Source organism: Crocuta crocuta, unplaced genomic scaffold (genome assembly GCF_008692635.1).
Source record: "Crocuta crocuta isolate KB4526 unplaced genomic scaffold, BGI_CrCroc_1.0 scaffold134, whole genome shotgun sequence".
Classification (NCBI taxonomy): domain Eukaryota; kingdom Metazoa; phylum Chordata; class Mammalia; order Carnivora; family Hyaenidae; genus Crocuta; species Crocuta crocuta.
In genome coordinates, this window is record NW_027530183.1 from 1728486 (window position 1) to 1747431 (window position 18946).

The following is an 18946-nucleotide window of genomic DNA, read 5'->3' on the forward strand; positions in this document are numbered from 1 at the left end:
GTGCCTAGGAGATGGCAGGGTAGCAACAGGGGGAAGCTGGCGCAGTATGGGGGGCAAGACCATCAGCTGATTGTAGAGAGCCAGTCAAGGGCTGGCGATGAAAGGGCGGGGCCGCGGCCGACGTCACTGCCGCGGCCGACGTCACCGCCACTTGCCGCATCCGCAAGATCTCTGTGGTGCAGCTCGGGTGCAGGTCTCTGCGGGAGCCTCCCTAGACCTTTGCAGCTTCTCCTGTTAACATGGCCGACTCGGAAAACCAGGGGCCCGCGGAGGCAAGCCAGGCGGCAGCGGCAGCGGCGGCGGCGGCAGCGGAGGCGGCCGCGGCAGAGGAGGTAATGGAGGAAGGAGGTGAGCANAAAAATGACTTTATCGAGAGCCTGCCTAATTCGGTGAAATGCCGAGTCCTGGCCCTCAAAAAGCTGCAGAAACGATGCGATAAGATAGAAGCCAAATTTGATAAGGAATTTCAGGCTCTTGAAAAAAAGTATAACGACATCTATAAGCCCCTACTTGCCAAGATCCAAGAGCTAACCGGTGAGATGGAGGGGTGTGCATGGACCTTAGAAGGGGAGGAGGAGGAGGACGACGAGGAAGAGTACGAGGATGAGGAGGAGGGGGAAGAAGAGGAGGAGGAGGAGGAGGAAGCTGTGGCAGAGGCTGCTGCGGAGGCGGCTGCTGCCAAAGATGAGGGTCCCCATTCTGCGGTGTCTGATGACGCCAAGAAATAAGCGGGGGCAGAGATTCTGAAGAGGAGAATGACGCCGGAAACAAAAACCCTATTTCTTTCTTTCTTTTTTTTTTTAATATTGGTGGACTTAAAAATAAGGCGCAGGTTTGGGACCAAAATACAATGAATCAATACTGACATTCCTAAAATTATATTCAATTGAAGCAATCAGATCCTGGCCAGCCCGTTTCAAATTTGATTTTCATTTTGAAACAATAAATATATCAAAAGGTGTTGAGGAAAATGAGTTAAATTTAAGATGATTTTTTCATGATCTCTTCTGTGAGGACTGCAACTGAGGCTTAGTAAGGGTGTCAAGTAGATGTGAAGTAAAGAATGTCACTTTGAAACCTATTCATCCCACAGCCATCACACTACACACGGAACACCCAGCCCAAGACTGAACATGTTCTCAATGCCTAACTCTTCAGTTTCTTTAGTCTGGACATTTTCCAGTGCAGGAAAAGCAGAACGCAAGAAGACTCTCATCTTAAGACTTTGCTTTTGTAACCCAGACATCAGCTTTACACTTGAGAGAAGAGTGACGAATGGAGGATGCCTGTGATGGAGATCATGACATGAGATAGAAAACTGCCACTTCAGATTCTAAAGAATGTTCTGAATATTTGAATTTAGAGAAGTAACATGGTTCTGAGAAGGAGGGTGTATAACCTGTATAATATTGTCAACATGTGTTTGTTATTTACAGTCTCCTGTTTATGTGTTTTCTTCGTAGTGTCTATTTACAAAAGTGTAAAAAAAAAAACCAAACCCCACAATGTTTAAGTATTAAATCCTTTTACCTAGCATTCTAGAAATATTAATTTACTTGAAAAGATGTAGAATGTAGCCAATTCTGTAAAGCATGTGTATTCAGTGTTACGTAGTTTGATCCTTGTGAAGTCTTTTTTGTCATGTAGCTTTTAGAATGTAGCTGTGAAAATTACCAGAACTCTTCAATGAAGCTAATGTTTGGAAAAAATATACTTGAAGAACCAATCCAAGTGTGTGTCCCCACCCCCAGCTCAGAAGTAAAAGGGTTTAAGTTTGCTTGTATTAGCTGTGCCTTCATTATTTTGCTATGTAAATGTGACATATTAAATAAAAAATGGTGCATAATCAAATTTTACTGATTGAGGATAGACTGACACACAGTTAAGGATTTTTAGGAAGGACACATTTAATGTAAAGACTCTCAGCTTCTTTGTGGGTTTTGAATTTGTGTGACTCCGTGATCTATGAAGAAACAAGCATAAAGTTGTTTACCACTGTAGTGTTAATAAAACAGTATTTTCAAAAAACAAAAGGACTCAGAATACTCTGCCTGGAATCAAATCCCAGTTCTGCCTTTTATAAGCAATGAACCTCAGGCAATTCAACTGGTCTGTGTTCAGTTTCTCCTTCTTTAAAAGGGGATAGTAACAGTCCCTTCCTCACAATTATGAAGAACAAGTCAGTTAATGCACAAAGTGTAGGCTAGTGTGTGACACATACTCAGTGCTCAAGAAATTTGAGCTATTATTTTATTATTGTTTTATTATTACATGAAAGATAAAGACACTGATTGGAAATTCCGTCCTCCTTCCCTCCTCAGGTACAAAAGGGGAGAAAATAAACATCATTCTATTCTTAAGTTTATGATTCATCAGGGAAGAATGTGGCCTTTAATTCAGAAACAGGAAATTCAATAAACTGTATCGTTTTGGTTTTCTCAATATAAAATCAAGTTTTGAATTCCTCTCAGAAGAGATAAAAGACTTTTAATGTGATATTATAAATATACAAAAAAGTCTACTCCAACTTTACATTTGGGTACTCTGAATGAAGTAAAAATAATTTAAAATTAAACCCCTTCACCCAAAATAAAAAACTGAGAAGCATTTTCTTCCATTTCTCTTAAGGGTTAAAATTATGCAAAAGTGAAATTAGACTGCTTTATTTTAAGGACTGGAAGGCAGCTCTGACCTGCTGCTAATGGCAATAATAGAGTTAAATAAACCTTAATGTAGTACTGATCATCCTTAGGGCCAGGCCAACCAAAGGAGAAAAATCAAAATAACGTATTACATAAGAAGAAAATGATTATCTTAATAGAAGCAAAAAAAAAAAAAAAACCCTAATAAAATTCAATATTTATTTCTTCTCTCTAGGAATACGAGACTAGTTTTTTTTAGGTCCATATGGTAAAAGAAAAAATGAAAGAAACAAATGAGTGTAATTATTGGGGAAAATTTTTTTTGCAAGCATGTAATTATATATAGAAAACCCAAGAGAATCAACTGATAATTATTAATATTGAATATGTTTGAGGAATTGACCAGCTGCCAGATGAATATACAAAAGCCATTAACTATTTCTAGGTACTAATAATGATCAGTAATAAACGGAAAGACTCTTTCAGAATAGAAAGAAGACATCAAAATATTTATAAAAACCTCTAATAAAAATATGTATTGCCTATGTGAAAAGGAAAAAGAAATTCAGAAAGAAATGTAAAGGTCTTTGGATGGTAAAATCGAATATCACAAAAGTGATAAATTAACTCTTAATTTATCACATTCAAAACCCAAACTGAATCTGGAATTTAATATAATTAACCTAATATTGACCTGTATGAATAGCTAAGGAAACCAGCAATATGGAAGCTTTCACCTTAGATTACAGGTGAAATTTTTTTAAGTGAAGAAAATACATTATGTATTTATCAATTACTGGACAAGGGAAGGCTGAGATTGGTAATATAAGACCAAAAAAAGAACAGACATGACAACACACAAATTAATATATTGTAAAGATTTAAACACAAGCACACTCCACATTTTCAAAAGCAAACAGCCGGGAATACAATTTACAATAAATATGGATGGCAAAGGGTTTAAGAGTCTTAATGTGATAGAGTCCCTACAAATCATATGAAAATCATTTAGTCTCAATACAGAAATACATAAAGGCTATCAGCAGACTACTTTAAAAAGAGGAAATACTGCAACCCTGTTTGGGGCAGAAAGACACATCCTGAGAGGGCAGCACTAGGCTGACCAGGACTCCAGCGAGGTCTGGTACACACGCATTCCCCGCCGAGTGCTCCGGCCAGCAGTCTTTCTTCCACTTAACAAGATTTTAGCTGTAGGGTTTTCTAGCTACCAGTCACACCACTGCTGGCCACTTTCCCAGGATACAGGGATGTTTACGATGCCTTTCATACTGTCAATTTCCACCGTGTCCTAACTGGGTTGAGCTTTACCCTCTGTTTCCTGCACTGCTTATTTGATAGTTTCTCAGGCAGCCATAAAACTTGGATGTTAACATCTAGCAGGATACTCTGCCTTCAAGATGGGTCAAACATTATCACTCAGAAACCATTTGTAATCCATTATATGGCCAAATTTGTCAGTAATGCACAAAATGACTGGCAGAAAGAAAAGCGACATGCATTACACATTCAATTCAATCTCTCAGAGCATTACGCAGAAAAGTGTCGCATCCCAAGCATGACACAGCAGTTCTCCCTGCCTGAGAGTTAATGCTCAAGGCAGACACAGAGACACATTTGCACGTGCACACAACATGTACACAAACATTTTTTATTGAGGAGAAAGTCACATAAAATTAACCATTAAAATTAACAATTCAGTGGCATTTAGTACATTCACAATATTGTCCGCTTCTAATTCACAGTAAAATACATCAAAGCTCTGCAGAATATGTAAAGTAGCCTATGTGTGGAAGAAATGCAAAATTTTACAAATGCAAGAGAATTTATTACTTTTTTTAAAAGAGAATACTTAGTGTTTATAAAGATTCGGTAAAATGAGCACTCTCATACACTGATGATAATGTGAAGTTGTATATAATTCATTAGCAAAATCAATTTAGCAAAAACATTTATCAACTGATTCAAAATGATATACACTAATTCAATTTCATCCTTGGGATCTTATCCATTAAAAAGCAATTTTAAAGGCAAACAAAGCTTTATACACAAAAGACGCTTAGAAGTCTTATTAAAAATGAAGGAGGAGGAGAGCGAAAAAAGAACACAGAAGCCCAATACCCCAAAGTGAGAGAACAGAACACACACATTCACAAGGTTAGACTGTGTAGTCATTATTAAAGGTACCCATGAGGGCTTTGTAATTACATGGTAAACAGAAGCATTGTCTCAAGCTAATTTTAAAAATTCAGACATATAATTTTACACATATATAGTATATTTTTAACTATGCCAACTTTGTTTTTTTTTTTTAACTGCATAGTGTGCCTGAAAGGAAAACATCAAACTCTTCTAATTCATTTTTCATACTGGGTTGGGGAAGGGGTGGTGGGCGGACACTCAAGTTCTGGTCTTGGCCTCTATGGGGCAATGTGCTAACATTTATGGAGCACAGGCTCTCACTCAAAATGCCTGGCTTTGAATCCTGCCTTTAGCTTTGAATCCTAGATTTCTAGCTGTGTAACCTTGAACAAGTAACTTGTGCCTCTCTGTGCGTCAGTTTCTGCATCTGTAAAGTGGGGAGGATTACATGTGAAGTGCTTAAGTATAGTGCTTGACAAATGTAAGCACTTAAGAAATGTTACTGGCACTTTAATTATCTGCTATTCCTGTAACAGCCCAATGCAACTACAAGGTAGATCTTAAAGATTACAACCTCTTAGAGACTATCTCAAGAGATCAACTCAAGTCTTTCAGCAGTCCTAACTTCAGTAGATGTTAAGCTAGAAGTGTTTGTCATGTATGAGTTTTATTCTCGGGTTCTCTCTATGGAATCAGGGTGCTCTTTGGAGCACTCACTTTAACCCTGGCATGCCTCACTGTATGGTGTTTTTACTACTCTCCCTCTCCGTTTTTCAATATGACAGAAATGGGGGGAAAACATCAACTGCATTTGACTACATTAAATTGAAGTCAATTTGGAGGAATGTAGAATGATACATGGATTTTTCATTAATGGTAATAACACCATATTACAGTGTATGAAGAATACTTAACGATGAGTGGTCATTATGCAGATGTGATTACCAGCTGTGGCAAGATTTGGCTATGATGTAGCCACCAGCAATCACCCACAGATGTTGCTTTACTTGGATGTTTAAAACTCATTTGCCTGTCTGAAGCTCTTGTCCAAGGATAGAATGCAATTTTAAGACCAAATAGAATACAATAAATTATGGATAAAGAATTGGTACCTTTCTGGCATTTTCCTCCAGGGCAGCAGTGACAGCAAATACCCAACTGTTAACAAAAAAGTTTCAATGCCAGCAGTATCTGTGTACTCAGCTGCCCAAGTTAAAATCCAGCAGGATTTAAATAGTTCTTTCAACTACTGTTCTTAGACCCATCTAAGAAATAACCAAAAAGGACCCCGAGCCCCCTTGATGAGCTTATGACACATAATAGACAAGAGGAAAAACAGCTGCAATAATTAACCTTGCACAGTTATACACAACATTTCTTATCAGGATCTCAAAATGCTTTACTGATAAGATTTCTGCTTTCACAGCATAAAATAAAAAAACAGAAATTCACTCACGTCTTTCTAGTTGTCCCTAACCATGAGAGTGGTACTAAGCAATGTGGCAACAATCACACTAAGTTCTCAGAAGCCTCTCCAGTAGGTAACTGTGTGACAGAAACAAGGTCTGCCTCCTGTCACAAGTACAAAGCCATGTACAACAGTGCCTAAAACAGCATGGATGAGTTCACTGTGTGCTCAATGAGTGCTAGTGACCCAGAAAAGCCAAAACCTAAACTTCACTAAAGACAGAAGCTGTCACACACTTTCAACTCAAACAGGATATACTGGCAATTAAAGCAGGAATCCACCAACCTCAGCCTGGCAATATTTAAAACCATGGCACTCTTCACTGTACAAAGACTTGAACACTTTTGAAGCTACTTTTTATAATGTCATGGTATTAGAATAATGGAGTTTCATAATACAAGTAAAATATGATGTGGGTTTCCTTCTTTTTACTCTCTTAAACTTCTGTATTATCGTTCTTTTAAGGAAACTGTGTGTCATCAGAACATCCTTGAAATGTGTTATAGAAGCAGTTCTGAAGTCAATTAGAGGAGAACAACTACAAAGTAAGAGGAAAGGAACCCACGTGCCTTGTGAACAAAAGTACACTCTTCCACATTGACTCTAAGCACCACTCTTGAGCTTAAGCATTGTCCGTGAGTGTTTGTGTGTCAGCATCAGATATAAACAGTGGAGAAGGAAAAGCAGAAGGAGAAAAAAGAAAGTGTACCAGAAACCTATTTCTATCACAACTCCTTTGCTCACAAACCAACAGTGGTCTCTTACTACATGCTGAATGAAGTCTAAACCTCTCTAACTTCCAAAGACTTCTACAATCTAACCCCCAAGGCTAAGCTTGAGTGAGTCCTCCAAATGAAGTCCCCCAGCAATGCCCCTCACACTCCACCCACTCACTGTTCCCTCCCTGAAGTAACAACGAAGATTCAGCTATCACTTTATGGAGCACCTTTCACTTTTTACTGTGGTCTCTGCCTCTATCTGTTATTCAATCTTAGGAGGCTTCCTAACCTAGCTCTATGCCATATCTGTCCTCCTGGGTGCACAGCGGCATCTATCCAAGTTGATTTCTCTGAACTCCTTCAGATTCAACCACCCAAGTAAGACTTTTTATTTCACTTCTGAAATATGGTTACATATGGTGAGAACAGCTTACGCCCTAAACAAACTGTTATATTTCAGTATTCCTGCACAATTTGTCTCTCAACTATTCAATCCAATTGTTGATTCAAAGAGATGTCTACTGAATAAGGACAGAGAGTGAGTGACAGAGAGAGTAGCAGAGACACAAAGAGAGGAAAACTCAGACCCAGAAAGAGAGAAAAAAATCAGAGACAGAAAGTACTTTAAGAGAAATACTTTCATAAAGAGATGAAAGAGCTGTAAGTCCCAACAACTGCCTCGACTGCAGACTACATCACAAATCACCTATGCCTGCACTAGACCACTGCCCAACCCGGTGTATCAAACACACAGAGCTTTATGACGACTCATCATAGCATAAGGACATTCTGAATGTTCTATCCTGGGACCTCTTGCCTAGCCCGTTGATAGTTTCTAAAAAATGATGCACACATTATCTTGTCTGAAACCTGATATAAAAGCTCAGACATCCTCTGTAAAACTAAAGGCAGATACATACATATGTAAGTTATAAAACAATCATCAGAACTAAAAGAGAAATCTCCTGGGGCAAAAACTCCACTCTGCGATCTGCCATAAATTTCTCAATTCTAAAAACATTATCAGATTATATGGAATATATAAGCCTGTTTTTTAAAAGTTTATTTATTTTTGAGAGAGAGAGAGAAGGAGAGTGAGCAGGGGAGAGGCAGAGAGAGAGACAGAATTCCAAGCAGGCTCTTTACTATCAGCACAAAGCCTGATGCAGGGCTCGAACTCAAGAACTGTGAGATCATGACCTGAGCTGAAATCAAGAGTCGGACCTAACCAACTGAGCCACCCAGGTGCCCCTATATGCCTGTTTTTTTTTTTTTTTTAATTTTTTTAAATGTTTATTTTTGATGGGGAGAGAGAGAGCAAGCAAGAGAGAGAGCGTGCGCACGCAAGAGCGAGCAGGGGAGGGGCAGAGAGAGAAGAAGACACAGAATCCAAAGCAGGCTCCAGGCTCTGAGCNAGAGATTCTTTTTGAGTTTTGGTTGAAACCCCTACTTGACATGAGACTAGCCTCTATATTAGGTTCCTGGAGTCAAAGTAATTTCATCATCTGAAACTATTATTGCTGGGTACTAACTTTCCCCAAAGGTGAGGCTTCCTAGTCTGGAAGGCTGACATGACAGAGAAGGTTACTAAATGTTACATGAGACCACACAGTCTTCTAGCTGTCTTTAAAAATGTGAAAGGACGCAAGAAGAGGTCTGTCTGTTTTTTTAGATCTACAACAGTTATCTTCTGAATCTAGGTCTGGTGCTTCCTCTAATATTAAAAATTCATTACGATCTGCAAATTCTTGCTCTGTCACCTTTGCTTCCTCTGCAGAAGGGATTAAGAATTAACTTCAACCTTGGTCTTAAAACTAAAAGTGCAGAGAAATAAAGTAGCAACAGCTGCAATGGTCAAAGGTCAAGACTAACCTGTTTTCCTTGCGCACAGTCACTTTGTCTCCCCCAGGTATCAGCTTCTTTTGTTCAATCACTCCATAGCTTTCTCGACAAATCTATAATTAAGGAGGAAAAAAGGAGATGTTTCAATTCTGTTCACCCTTATCTTTCAGCATCCAATGACTGAGAGAAGCTTTAGGAACAAAGGTAGCTTAATCACTACTTATTACACAAAAAATTCTTGAGAACAGAGAAAGAAACTGATTCAGAAAACATTGATACCTTAAAAGATACCCTGTGTTTTAAGACATGAAGCTGCCAATAAACGCAAACAAGGAGAAAACAGTATCGATTCTAGAAATCTATGTATGAAGAGTAAAGAGGACTGATGCTTTGGTAATTTTAAGTACACAGATGAATCGTTCACTCATTTATTCAACGTACCTACTTAACTCCTTTAACACTCAAGATACTATAACTAAAATAAAATTTGTTCAGAAAGACCCTGAATTTATTCTTTGATTTGGAAAAAAACTAAATGTTAATTATGACTTGTGAGCACAATGAAAGAGAATGCCACAATCCAAAGTAAACTGTGGAAATCCTTACCGTGAAATTGAGGCAGAAAGTCTCCTCAATATCTTCCCCAGGGTAATCTAAAAGTTCTTGAAGACTCCTAATCATAGAATAACGGAGAAAGGGAGAGAGGCAAGTTAGGTACTGCAACAGTGTTTCTACCTCCGTCATATATCCAGAATGTTTGCAAGGAAAAACTAAAAGAAGATTCTAGGACAAACTTAAATCCAGACTGACAGAAAACTGTGTTACTTATACCTGAAAAAAAAAAAAAAAAAACATATGGCAATAGACCTGTAAGACATTCATTGTTCTCTTTTCCCACTGACAAATCTTACTGGATTTGTGAAGAAACTCTGATGGGTTTAGATACTTGTGTTCATTTAACCCTGATATTGCTTGGAAGTTGATATATGAGAACATGATACTGCAGTGGCCCTATAGAACATCTCATCCACATGAATTAGAATAATCCTTCCATCATAAAAAGGCCACCTCACCTATGTAGGAATCGTAATGGCTTACTTGTTAATGCAAGGGGCTCTGTATGGTAAAGACACTCTAGTCTCTATCATACTAAAGGACACAAACATGGGGGCGCCTGGGTGGCTTAGTCGGTTAAGCATCCGACTTTCGCTTAGGTCATGATCTCACGGTTCGTCGGTTCGAGCCCCGTGTCGGGCTCTGTGCTGACTGCCAGCTCAGAGTCTGGAGCCTGTTTCGGAGTCTGTGTCTCCCTCTCTCTCTGACCCTCCCCTGCTCACGCTGTCTCTTTCTCTCCTAGAAATAAATAAAAATAAAAAAAAAAAAAAGAGGACACAAACATGTACTCCTAAACAAGAATATGTGTATGCCAATAATGTTCATATCCTAGCTTTCAAGAGAGTACAGTCTTGTAACCAGACCTCGTTCACATTTTCTCCTTTAGTGAGCTCCAAGTCTGACAATTTCATCAAGAGTGGCACAGGAAGCAAATTCCTAGTAGTGAGTTTAAATCCACTACTGGTTAACCACCCAAAATCATTACTTGAAATTTATCCTTCTTAGCCAGGCTGGCAAAGTAAATAGCACACATTTCTACCATTCTCTAGCCTTTTCCTTCAGTTACCCCAAAATTAACCCTGACAGGTCACCTCTACTATTTTTTAAAATTCCTTCTAAATTTTTCTCTTCTTCTCTCTGTGCCCCCATCCCTCCCATAATTTATGGTTTCTTAGTATTAGCATCCAACACAGGTGGTATGGCCATCTCATTTCCAGAGTACCTTAGAAATGACCCTTCCTCTATCTCCATCTTAAAACCGGTACTCTTTCTTTAAAAAAGGGATGTTCCTTCCTACTGAAGCCAAAAGAATTATACTGTTTACAGAAAACTAAAGATATGGGGTTTTTAAAAATAGATTTGATCTTATGCTACCTAAACTCAAGGCAGAAACACTCAGAATAAAAGAGGTTTTAAGAGCCAGAAAGAGAACAACATGAAAATATGGCTTCCAAGGGGTGCCTGGGTGGCTCAGATGGTTAAGAGTCCAACTTCAGCTCAAGTCATGATCTCGCAGTCTATGACTTCAAGCCCCACATCGGGCTCTATGCTGACAGCTCAGAACCTGGAGCCTGCTTCAGATTCTGTGTCTCCCTCTTTTTCTGCCCCTGCCCTGCTCATGCTCTGTCCCTCTCTCAAAAATAAATAAACATTAAATGTATATATAGAAATATGGCTCCTCTACATTGGAAAACAGTCTGGCAATTCCTCAAAAGACTAAACACAGAGCTTCCATATGGCCCCAGCAATTCATTCCCAGGAGAATTGAAAACTTCAATCAACACAAAAACTTGTACAAGACTGTCCACAGTAGCATCAGCCATGACAGCTGAAAAGTGGAAACAACACAAATTTCCATCAACTATCAACTAATGAATGGATAAACAAAATGTGATATATCTCCATGCAATGGAATATTACTTGGAAACAAAAAAGAAATTAAATAGTAGAACATGTTAGAACACAGATGAACCTTGAAAACATGCTGTGTTTAAAAGAAACCAGACACAAAGGACCATATATTGTATGATTCCACTTATAGGAAATATTCAGAACAGGCAAGTCTACACAGATAGAAAGTTAGATTAGTTGTTGTCTAGGGCTTGGAGATGAGGTGACTAGGGATGACAACTGAGGAGCACATTTCTCTTTAAGGTAATGAAAATATTCTAGAATTGTGGTGACAGCTATACAACTCTGAATACACTGCAAGTCACTGAACTGTATACCTTAAATAGGTGGACTGTATGGTATTCAAATCGTATCTCAATTAAAAATTTTTTTAATGCTCCCTTTTCAATACTTTCTCCCTCTGTATTTCTGGACCATGACAAGTCTCCAAGTCTCTATTTTTTGTTCAGGATAAGGAAGGTTGAAATTATTTGGTACTCTGGGAAACTATGACCTCCCTTTTCTTTTTTTCCCCTCTTTTCTTGGGGTGCCACTAGCAATGCTGCAAGCCAAGAGCAGTGCATCTGCATCTTCAGAGTCTAGCCCTATGTCTTGATAAGCTCGAACTTGTCCATGGGGTATTTTCAGTCTTTCATCATTGTGCCACAGGCAACCAGAGCAATTCCCCACACCAATCTTTTAGTTCTGTACCTTCCTTCGGTGGGTGACAGCTCCTTTAGGTCTTCCAAGCCAGGCTTTACATTCAGTAACTTCTTGTAGAGAGCCAAGGGGAAGTGGAGATCCACCACCGTGGAGTTGTAGATAGCCAGTCCACAGGTTATGCCAATCAAGTGAAACCAGTTGTGCTCTACAAAACACTTTTCAGGACACATACAAACGTGTTAAAAAGAAAGGCAGTGCTTGCAGCCCTCCAAATGTTCTGCCATTTACCTCAGAATATTTTTGGTATAAAAGAATAAAAGACCTCATTAATATTTAGTTACCTCTGAAGCAGGGAAACACCCTGACAAAAGTTCAATTATCCCGCCAAAAAATGCAATGTAGACAAAGTCAAGCATTTACAGCTCCATCTAGCAACACAGGCAACAACATACAATCTTCTGGAGCGATGCTATCTGATAGGACTTTGTGCAATGATGGCAACATTCTATTCCATGCTATCCCATACGGAAGCCACTTAGCTACACCTACTGAGCCGTTGAAATGTGGCCAGCACAACTTTGGAAATAAATCTTAAATATTATTTCATTTTTTTAATGTTTATTTATTTTTGAGAGAGAGAGAGAGAGAGAGACAAAGAGATACAGAGCACAACCAGGAGAGAGGCTGAGAGAAAGGGAGGCAGAGAATCTGAAGCAGGCTCTAGGCTCCAAGCTGTCGGTGCAGAGCCCAACGTGGGGCTCAAACTCAGACTGTGAAATCATGACCTGAACCAAAGTCAGACACTTAACCAACTAAGCCACCCAGGTGCCCCATTAAATATTACTTAACTTTAATTAAATAAAATTTAAATTTAAATAGTCACATGTGGTTAATAGCAACCTTTTTATAACAGTGCAGATCTAAGGAGAAAACTCCAATAGGAATAAGAACTAGGGACGCTTGGGTGGCTCAGTCAATTAGCATCCAACTCTTGGTTTGAACTCAAGTCATGAACTCACAGCTTGTGGGTTCGAGTTCCACATCAGGCTCTGCACTGACAGCATGGAACCTATTTGGGATTCTCTCTCTCTCCCCCTCTCTTTGCCCTTCCCTCTACCTGTTCTTTCTCTCTCTCTCAAAACAAATTTTAAAAAAAGAAAAAAAAAAAGAACTAAATTATAGTCTGGTTAAAAATGGATGTCATTAAGGGGTGCCTGGGTGGTTCAATTGGTTAAGTGTCCAACTTCGGCTCTGGTCATGATCCGGTGGTTCTTGGGTTCGAGCCCTGCATTGGGCTCTGTGCTGACAGCTCAGAGCCTGGAGTTTGCTTTGGATTCTGTACCTCCCTCCCTCTCTCTGTCCCTCCCTCCCTCTCTCTGTCCCTTCCCTGATCATGCTCTGTCTCTCTCTCTCAAAACTAAATAAACATTAAAAAAAAAAAAAAAAAAAAGGATGCCATTTAAAGCTTAGCTCTCCTACTGAATTTTCAAAAATACAGTGTATGCATGTATTTGCAGAAGTACTCACACACATAAACACCACCATTATTATTAAACTAATACATATTTGACTACCACTTTCTGCATGTCATAAAACCCATTTCTTCATCACACTGTGTTCTTTTTATCCTCCAAAGAATAACAAAACCTGGATCTTACCTACTAGAAAGGGAAATGGGGCTGATGGGTGACAAAACATGAGATCTTGGCAACAAGTGAAACATGAAGACTAGATACGTTATTTGGATTGTTTAAATTATCTTTGTTATGCTCCCGTTGGCAAAGTCAGATGTCAGGGGATCGGTCTGACCACAAAAAGAAAGTTTAATTCAATCCATCTGTGTAACTGCAATATCACTAACTTACCGTATCTGAAAACCACAAGAGATTTGAATCCTGATAATAGGTAAACATTCCATAGATAGGATTCAAAAGTTCTTTTAACAGTAAAAGAAAGAACTCCTTTGTGACACCACCAGCATCCACTGCTTCTTCGCCATCAAAGATTACCTTAAAATAATGAAAGTAGAATTAATACTTTAGGGAACTCTTTGATGTTTCATCTTTTTTTTTTTTTAAAAGCAAACTCCTTCCAAAGTCAGGACAAAGGAAGGGATATATAATAGACAATACACTGATACAATGAACACTGCAAGGTGCATCTGCTGATTATTAACAAGGTACTTATAGACATGTAAAATTTTTCATAGGTACTCCAAGGGATACAAAGGAAGTCAGAAGTTTACCATATGTCCATAGAAAGTTTAACATCTATTTGGAACAGTGAGTCAAATATAAAATAATCAATGAGAACACAGTTTATTTTTAGGAGTCAAATATATTGAGAGGAAAATAGTCTGGCACAAACAGAAAAGCAATGGTTAATTTGGATAAAGGAACACTTTCTGGAAAAAAATCTCAGTGGGGCTCTTGCAGTAACTGATGCTTATGGAAGGGAGGAGTACATTCTAAGGAAGCACAGACCTAGGTTCTGTGAGGGGCTATAAACAGATCTATATGGGGCATCCTGGACCCACAATGATCATCACAGTAACAACTGCAGCAAACCAACAAATGAGATTCATTGAGAGTTTGTTACATGCCAGCACTTAAACTCTATTAACCTAATACTTGGAACAGTCCAATGCGTAGGGATTACTATTATCATCTCCATTGTACAGGCAAGGGCTCAGACACAGAGCTAAAAATAGCATTTCAGAAAGTGCATCCTTGTGGCTGAGTTCAAGTTGTCAAGAGCAGGACAAAAGAAAAGGTGGTGACAGACACTAGGACCCTGATTGTATGGATGCCAGCAGATTTAACTCAGATGTATTACAAAGCAACAAGAGTCTCATCTGAATTACTAATTGAAAACAGGGGGCAAAGGGACTCCCCTCTCTTTGCAATATCAAAAATCTAACCCAGAAGTTCAGGGAGAACTCCCAGGCAGACTGAAGAGACTGATGTTACTCATGCTATGTTCTGAAAGGGTGACAATAGTATAAAGACCATCAGTTTCTTGCCTATTGCCTTTTGGAAACTGGAAATAGGAATGGCAAGAGACCTGGAAATCATCTGAAGGGAAAGATATATGACTTAAAACAACTTCAAATAATTCATTAAATACTAATCAAACACCTACTATGTACCAAGCATTGTTAAGCCCTGGGAATATAATAAGTAGTAACAAATATGCATAGTCTATGAGGAAAGAAAAAACGGTAATTCAATAATTTAAGAGTACTAAGAATGCTCACTGTGACAGGGCAACAGCTTCCAAATTTCACTACCTTTCTATTCTACTTTTTTCCTTCCTTCTCTCCAATCTTTGACATTCAAAGCTTCCTAGATGCTGACTTGACAGTTTTACCTAGTGGAAGCTTTAGTTTTGCTAGTTTGCTTGCTTTCTGGTAGAGTCGAAGCAGGTTCACTGAAGAGAATGAACAAAGAAAGCCCTATAATCCCTCAAGTAATCCACTGGCATCCTTATCTGATGTTATGTTGAGATATTCTGTTTGATTTGACAAAAGGAGGTGATTAAATGCTTATAAAATGAATGAAAGACATGAATGGCTATACTCCACAATTTTAATAGTAAGACCTCTGTTATTTCATCACCAACTGTTTAAGGAAAGCCATGGAAGTCATTTAAAGGAACAAAATGAAGGGCTCACTTTGAGAGGCTTTTTCAAATCAATATCAGAATGAATGCTCAGCTCTCTTAGGGCATCTCCAACAAGATTGTTCCTGCGAACATGAAGGACCAGGAAGGGGCTTCTGGCCAGCAGAGGCTCCAAGGTGAGAAGCATGAAGACATTCTGGAGGTTGGCTCCATTGACTGCCACCTGGAACATCACATCCAAGAACACAATTACTCAGAGTGTCCCTGTAAGTGGGGACTGTAGCCTGCTGTGCCTTTGGGCCTGGGGTGGTGGGGAGCAGGCTGACTGCATCTCCGTTTGTTCTTTCTGATTTTCCAAGTTACTCTTATTTACGAAACACACAAATCTTTCTAATCTGAACCAAAAGAAATTAAATGAAACAGCTGAAGCATATGACCCATAACCAGTTCCACAAAAATGACTAAGACCAGCTAATTAAGACTGAAATAATCATCAGCGTACAAGAAACATGATGCAGAGTTTGTAAAAACCATGACTCTCAAAATAGCAGGAAAAGAAACCTAAGAAGCACTTGTTAAATGGTTTTTATTCTTTGAAAACTGTCCACTTTCTCTGGAAAACCTTTACATTGACAATAACATGGGTAGGTCACTGTGAAAACAGATACTTATATACATATACACATAGAAAGCAAGAGACAGAGATGAGAGAGAAAGGGATGAACAGAGTAACTCATCTACTAACAGCAGGAACAGGTAGATTCAAATTGTTAATTCACAAATGTCTTTGTACACTTCTCAAAATCAATTATACCTTATAATAAAAATGTGTATTTAAAATACATTAAATCTCTACAACTTAAGTTTTTATTCAATAAAGAATTACCAAGCTCCATCTAACTATCACTCTATCTCTACCAGGTCGGCAAATGATGGCCTGCAGACCAAATCCAGCTTGCTGCCTGTTTTTGTATAGCTTTTGGAATAACAATTTTTTTTCATTTTTAAATGAATGGAAAAAAATATTTCACATTTGAGAATTATAAAAATTTAAATTTCAGTGTATAGAACATTTTCAAGGAATAATGCCATACTCATTCATTTACCTACTGTCCATCACTGCTGACTGTGCTACCACACAGTTGAATAGTTGAGACAGGCTGTGTGGCTCACAAAGACTAAAATAATTCCTATGTGACCTTTTATGAGAATGCTTGTCAACCCCTGATTCAGGTAAACATGCAATAATGTATATGTGTTATACCCAACATAAAACTGCTGGAAAAAATCTGTCATAGTTCTAAAAAGTTTTAATAGCTCTTCATCTAAATATACTCTCTCCTATTAGTGAAAGTTACAATTGAATGCTTGGGATGAACAAAACACTGTAAGAAGAGGAAATAATTTTTAAAATATGATACCTGCATCTGTAGTTCAGCATCAGTCTGTAACATTTTGGTCTTGGCTTGGGCATCAAAGATGAAAGGGTAGGAACAAAGTGTTACAGTATCCTAGAATAAAACATATTATTGGCACTATCACAGTGTTCCACAGAGAACAATGCTGGAAAAATACAGAAGTAAATGAAAAAAGGATCATTTACCTGTATGATAGATGGTCTAGCCTTCTGTATAAAGAAAAGTAAAAAGTCTGTTACTTAGATTGCAAAACCTGAATCTTCTACTCCCTTAAAAGTATAAAATACAAACAACAAAACATATAACCTGTCTGACTACTTGGCCATGGAGAGAACTAACGCCATTTGAATGGCTGACTAGATTTTTGATAGAACATACCAGATGTTTTGATGGGTATAAACTGAGAAAAAAATATAAAAACAATTATAAAAATTTTTAAAGGACCTTTAAAGACCATTCACCGACTCCATAATTCACAGCATTAAAACAATTCTCTTTTAAAAGAAATCTAATTCTAAAACAAGAGCTTTACAACCTGATTTCAGAGATTAATTTTGTTGATTAAAGTGGATGTTGCAGATTGCATTTTGTCAGCATGTTACACTCCTTCTTACACACACACACACACACACACACACAGAGTTGTTGATCTTAGGAGAAAACAAATACTTAGAAAGCTGTCCCTAACTCAACATTTGGTCCAGTGCTTGTTCTAAAGAAGCTATTTCATCAATATGTGAATAAATCTAAATAAAATTTTGAGGAAGGGAATAATAAATTTTAAAATCCACAAATGAAACATATCTACAAGGTCTGTCACCATTTCATTTACCAAGAAAAAAAAAGTTTCTTCTGAAGGTTGTTAGGTTATGTAACAAACATTATTTATTGACATAATAGAAAGAAAAATATCAACAATATATATCCTGTTGATCTGTACCAGTATTTCTCAAACAAACAGAAAACTGCAGTCTTATTCTCAGAGATCTGAGAATGCTCCATTAATTTTTAAAATTTCTGTAGGTTCTTTATATGCTTAAAATTAATGAAAATGCATTCTGAACAACTTCAGAATGAAATTATAATAATTTCATTTATTTTAACGATTGCACTGGTGTCATGTTAAATATACTTAATTGTCCAAGGGTAATGAAAAAGAAGAAAGGCAGTCTTCCTTTTTAAGTGATGCATTTGTGCCCAGGAAAAGGCCAGAACAGTCCTGGCCCGCTGCATGAAGGAAGAAGGTTTAATAGCAGCTGAAAAGAGAATAGAGCTGAGTCATCCCAGGGCCGACAGGCCTGGGAACCCAAGCAGCCAGGCCTGACAGTAAGCAGTTCCTTTCCACAATGCAACTGGGGTTTGGTTGCAGGAAGACGTTTTTGCTGTCCCATTTAATCATGAGGTTCATCTGCGTTTGACTGATTTCAGAGGTTTGTATTATTTAATTTGTAAGATCTGGTTTGGTTCTATAACTGTTTAAAGGCTACTGAATAAGAAGTATAGAACTACCTCCTTTTGTGTTTGTATTTCAATGAAATCCTTTAATAGCAATTTTAATTAAAACCCATCCTGTTAATCCTTTAGAACTAGGTTCCTTTACGGATCTTGGAACATTTCCCTAGACTGAGAAACTTTAACTGGAGAGATGATTCCAGTCCAGTGGGACAAGGTATGGAATCACACATATATAATCCAGGCTAATTTCATTCTCATACCTACATATCTACTTACTTTGTATTTAGGAACTGAAATCACTAAAATTAAAAAAAAAAGCTCACACACCATCAAACAGCACTCTACAAAACGATCTTCTAGTCTAAGTACCAGAAAAAAGTGTGAGCATCCTAAGGAAGCAGGTTTATTTTACAACGAGTAGCAACATTCAGAATTTTCTAATCTTCCTCTCAG

The 18946-nt window shown here is 38.1% G+C and overlaps 2 protein-coding genes across 2 annotated transcripts in view; one reads left to right on the forward strand and one right to left on the reverse strand.

Moving 5' to 3' along the window:
• HERC3 (HECT and RLD domain containing E3 ubiquitin protein ligase 3) overlaps positions 1-18946 on the reverse strand; it is a 108352-nt gene that overhangs the window by 14388 nt on the left and 75018 nt on the right. Inside the window, exons 16-22 of the mRNA XM_077765116.1 lie at positions 17224-17247; positions 17042-17131; positions 15673-15843; positions 13865-14008; positions 12048-12214; positions 9438-9504; positions 8862-8944 (exon numbers count right to left, since the gene is read on the reverse strand). Of these exons, the coding sequence (XP_077621242.1) occupies positions 8862-8944; positions 9438-9504; positions 12048-12214; positions 13865-14008; positions 15673-15843; positions 17042-17131; positions 17224-17247 (746 nt within the window). The remainder of the gene's footprint in view (positions 1-8861; positions 8945-9437; positions 9505-12047; positions 12215-13864; positions 14009-15672; positions 15844-17041; positions 17132-17223; positions 17248-18946) is intronic.
• On the forward strand, positions 122-2033 carry NAP1L5 (nucleosome assembly protein 1 like 5). The gene has a single exon (XM_077765091.1). The coding sequence runs from the start codon at positions 240-242 to the stop codon at positions 726-728; it is 489 nt and encodes a 162-aa protein (XP_077621217.1). The 5' UTR covers positions 122-239; the 3' UTR covers positions 729-2033.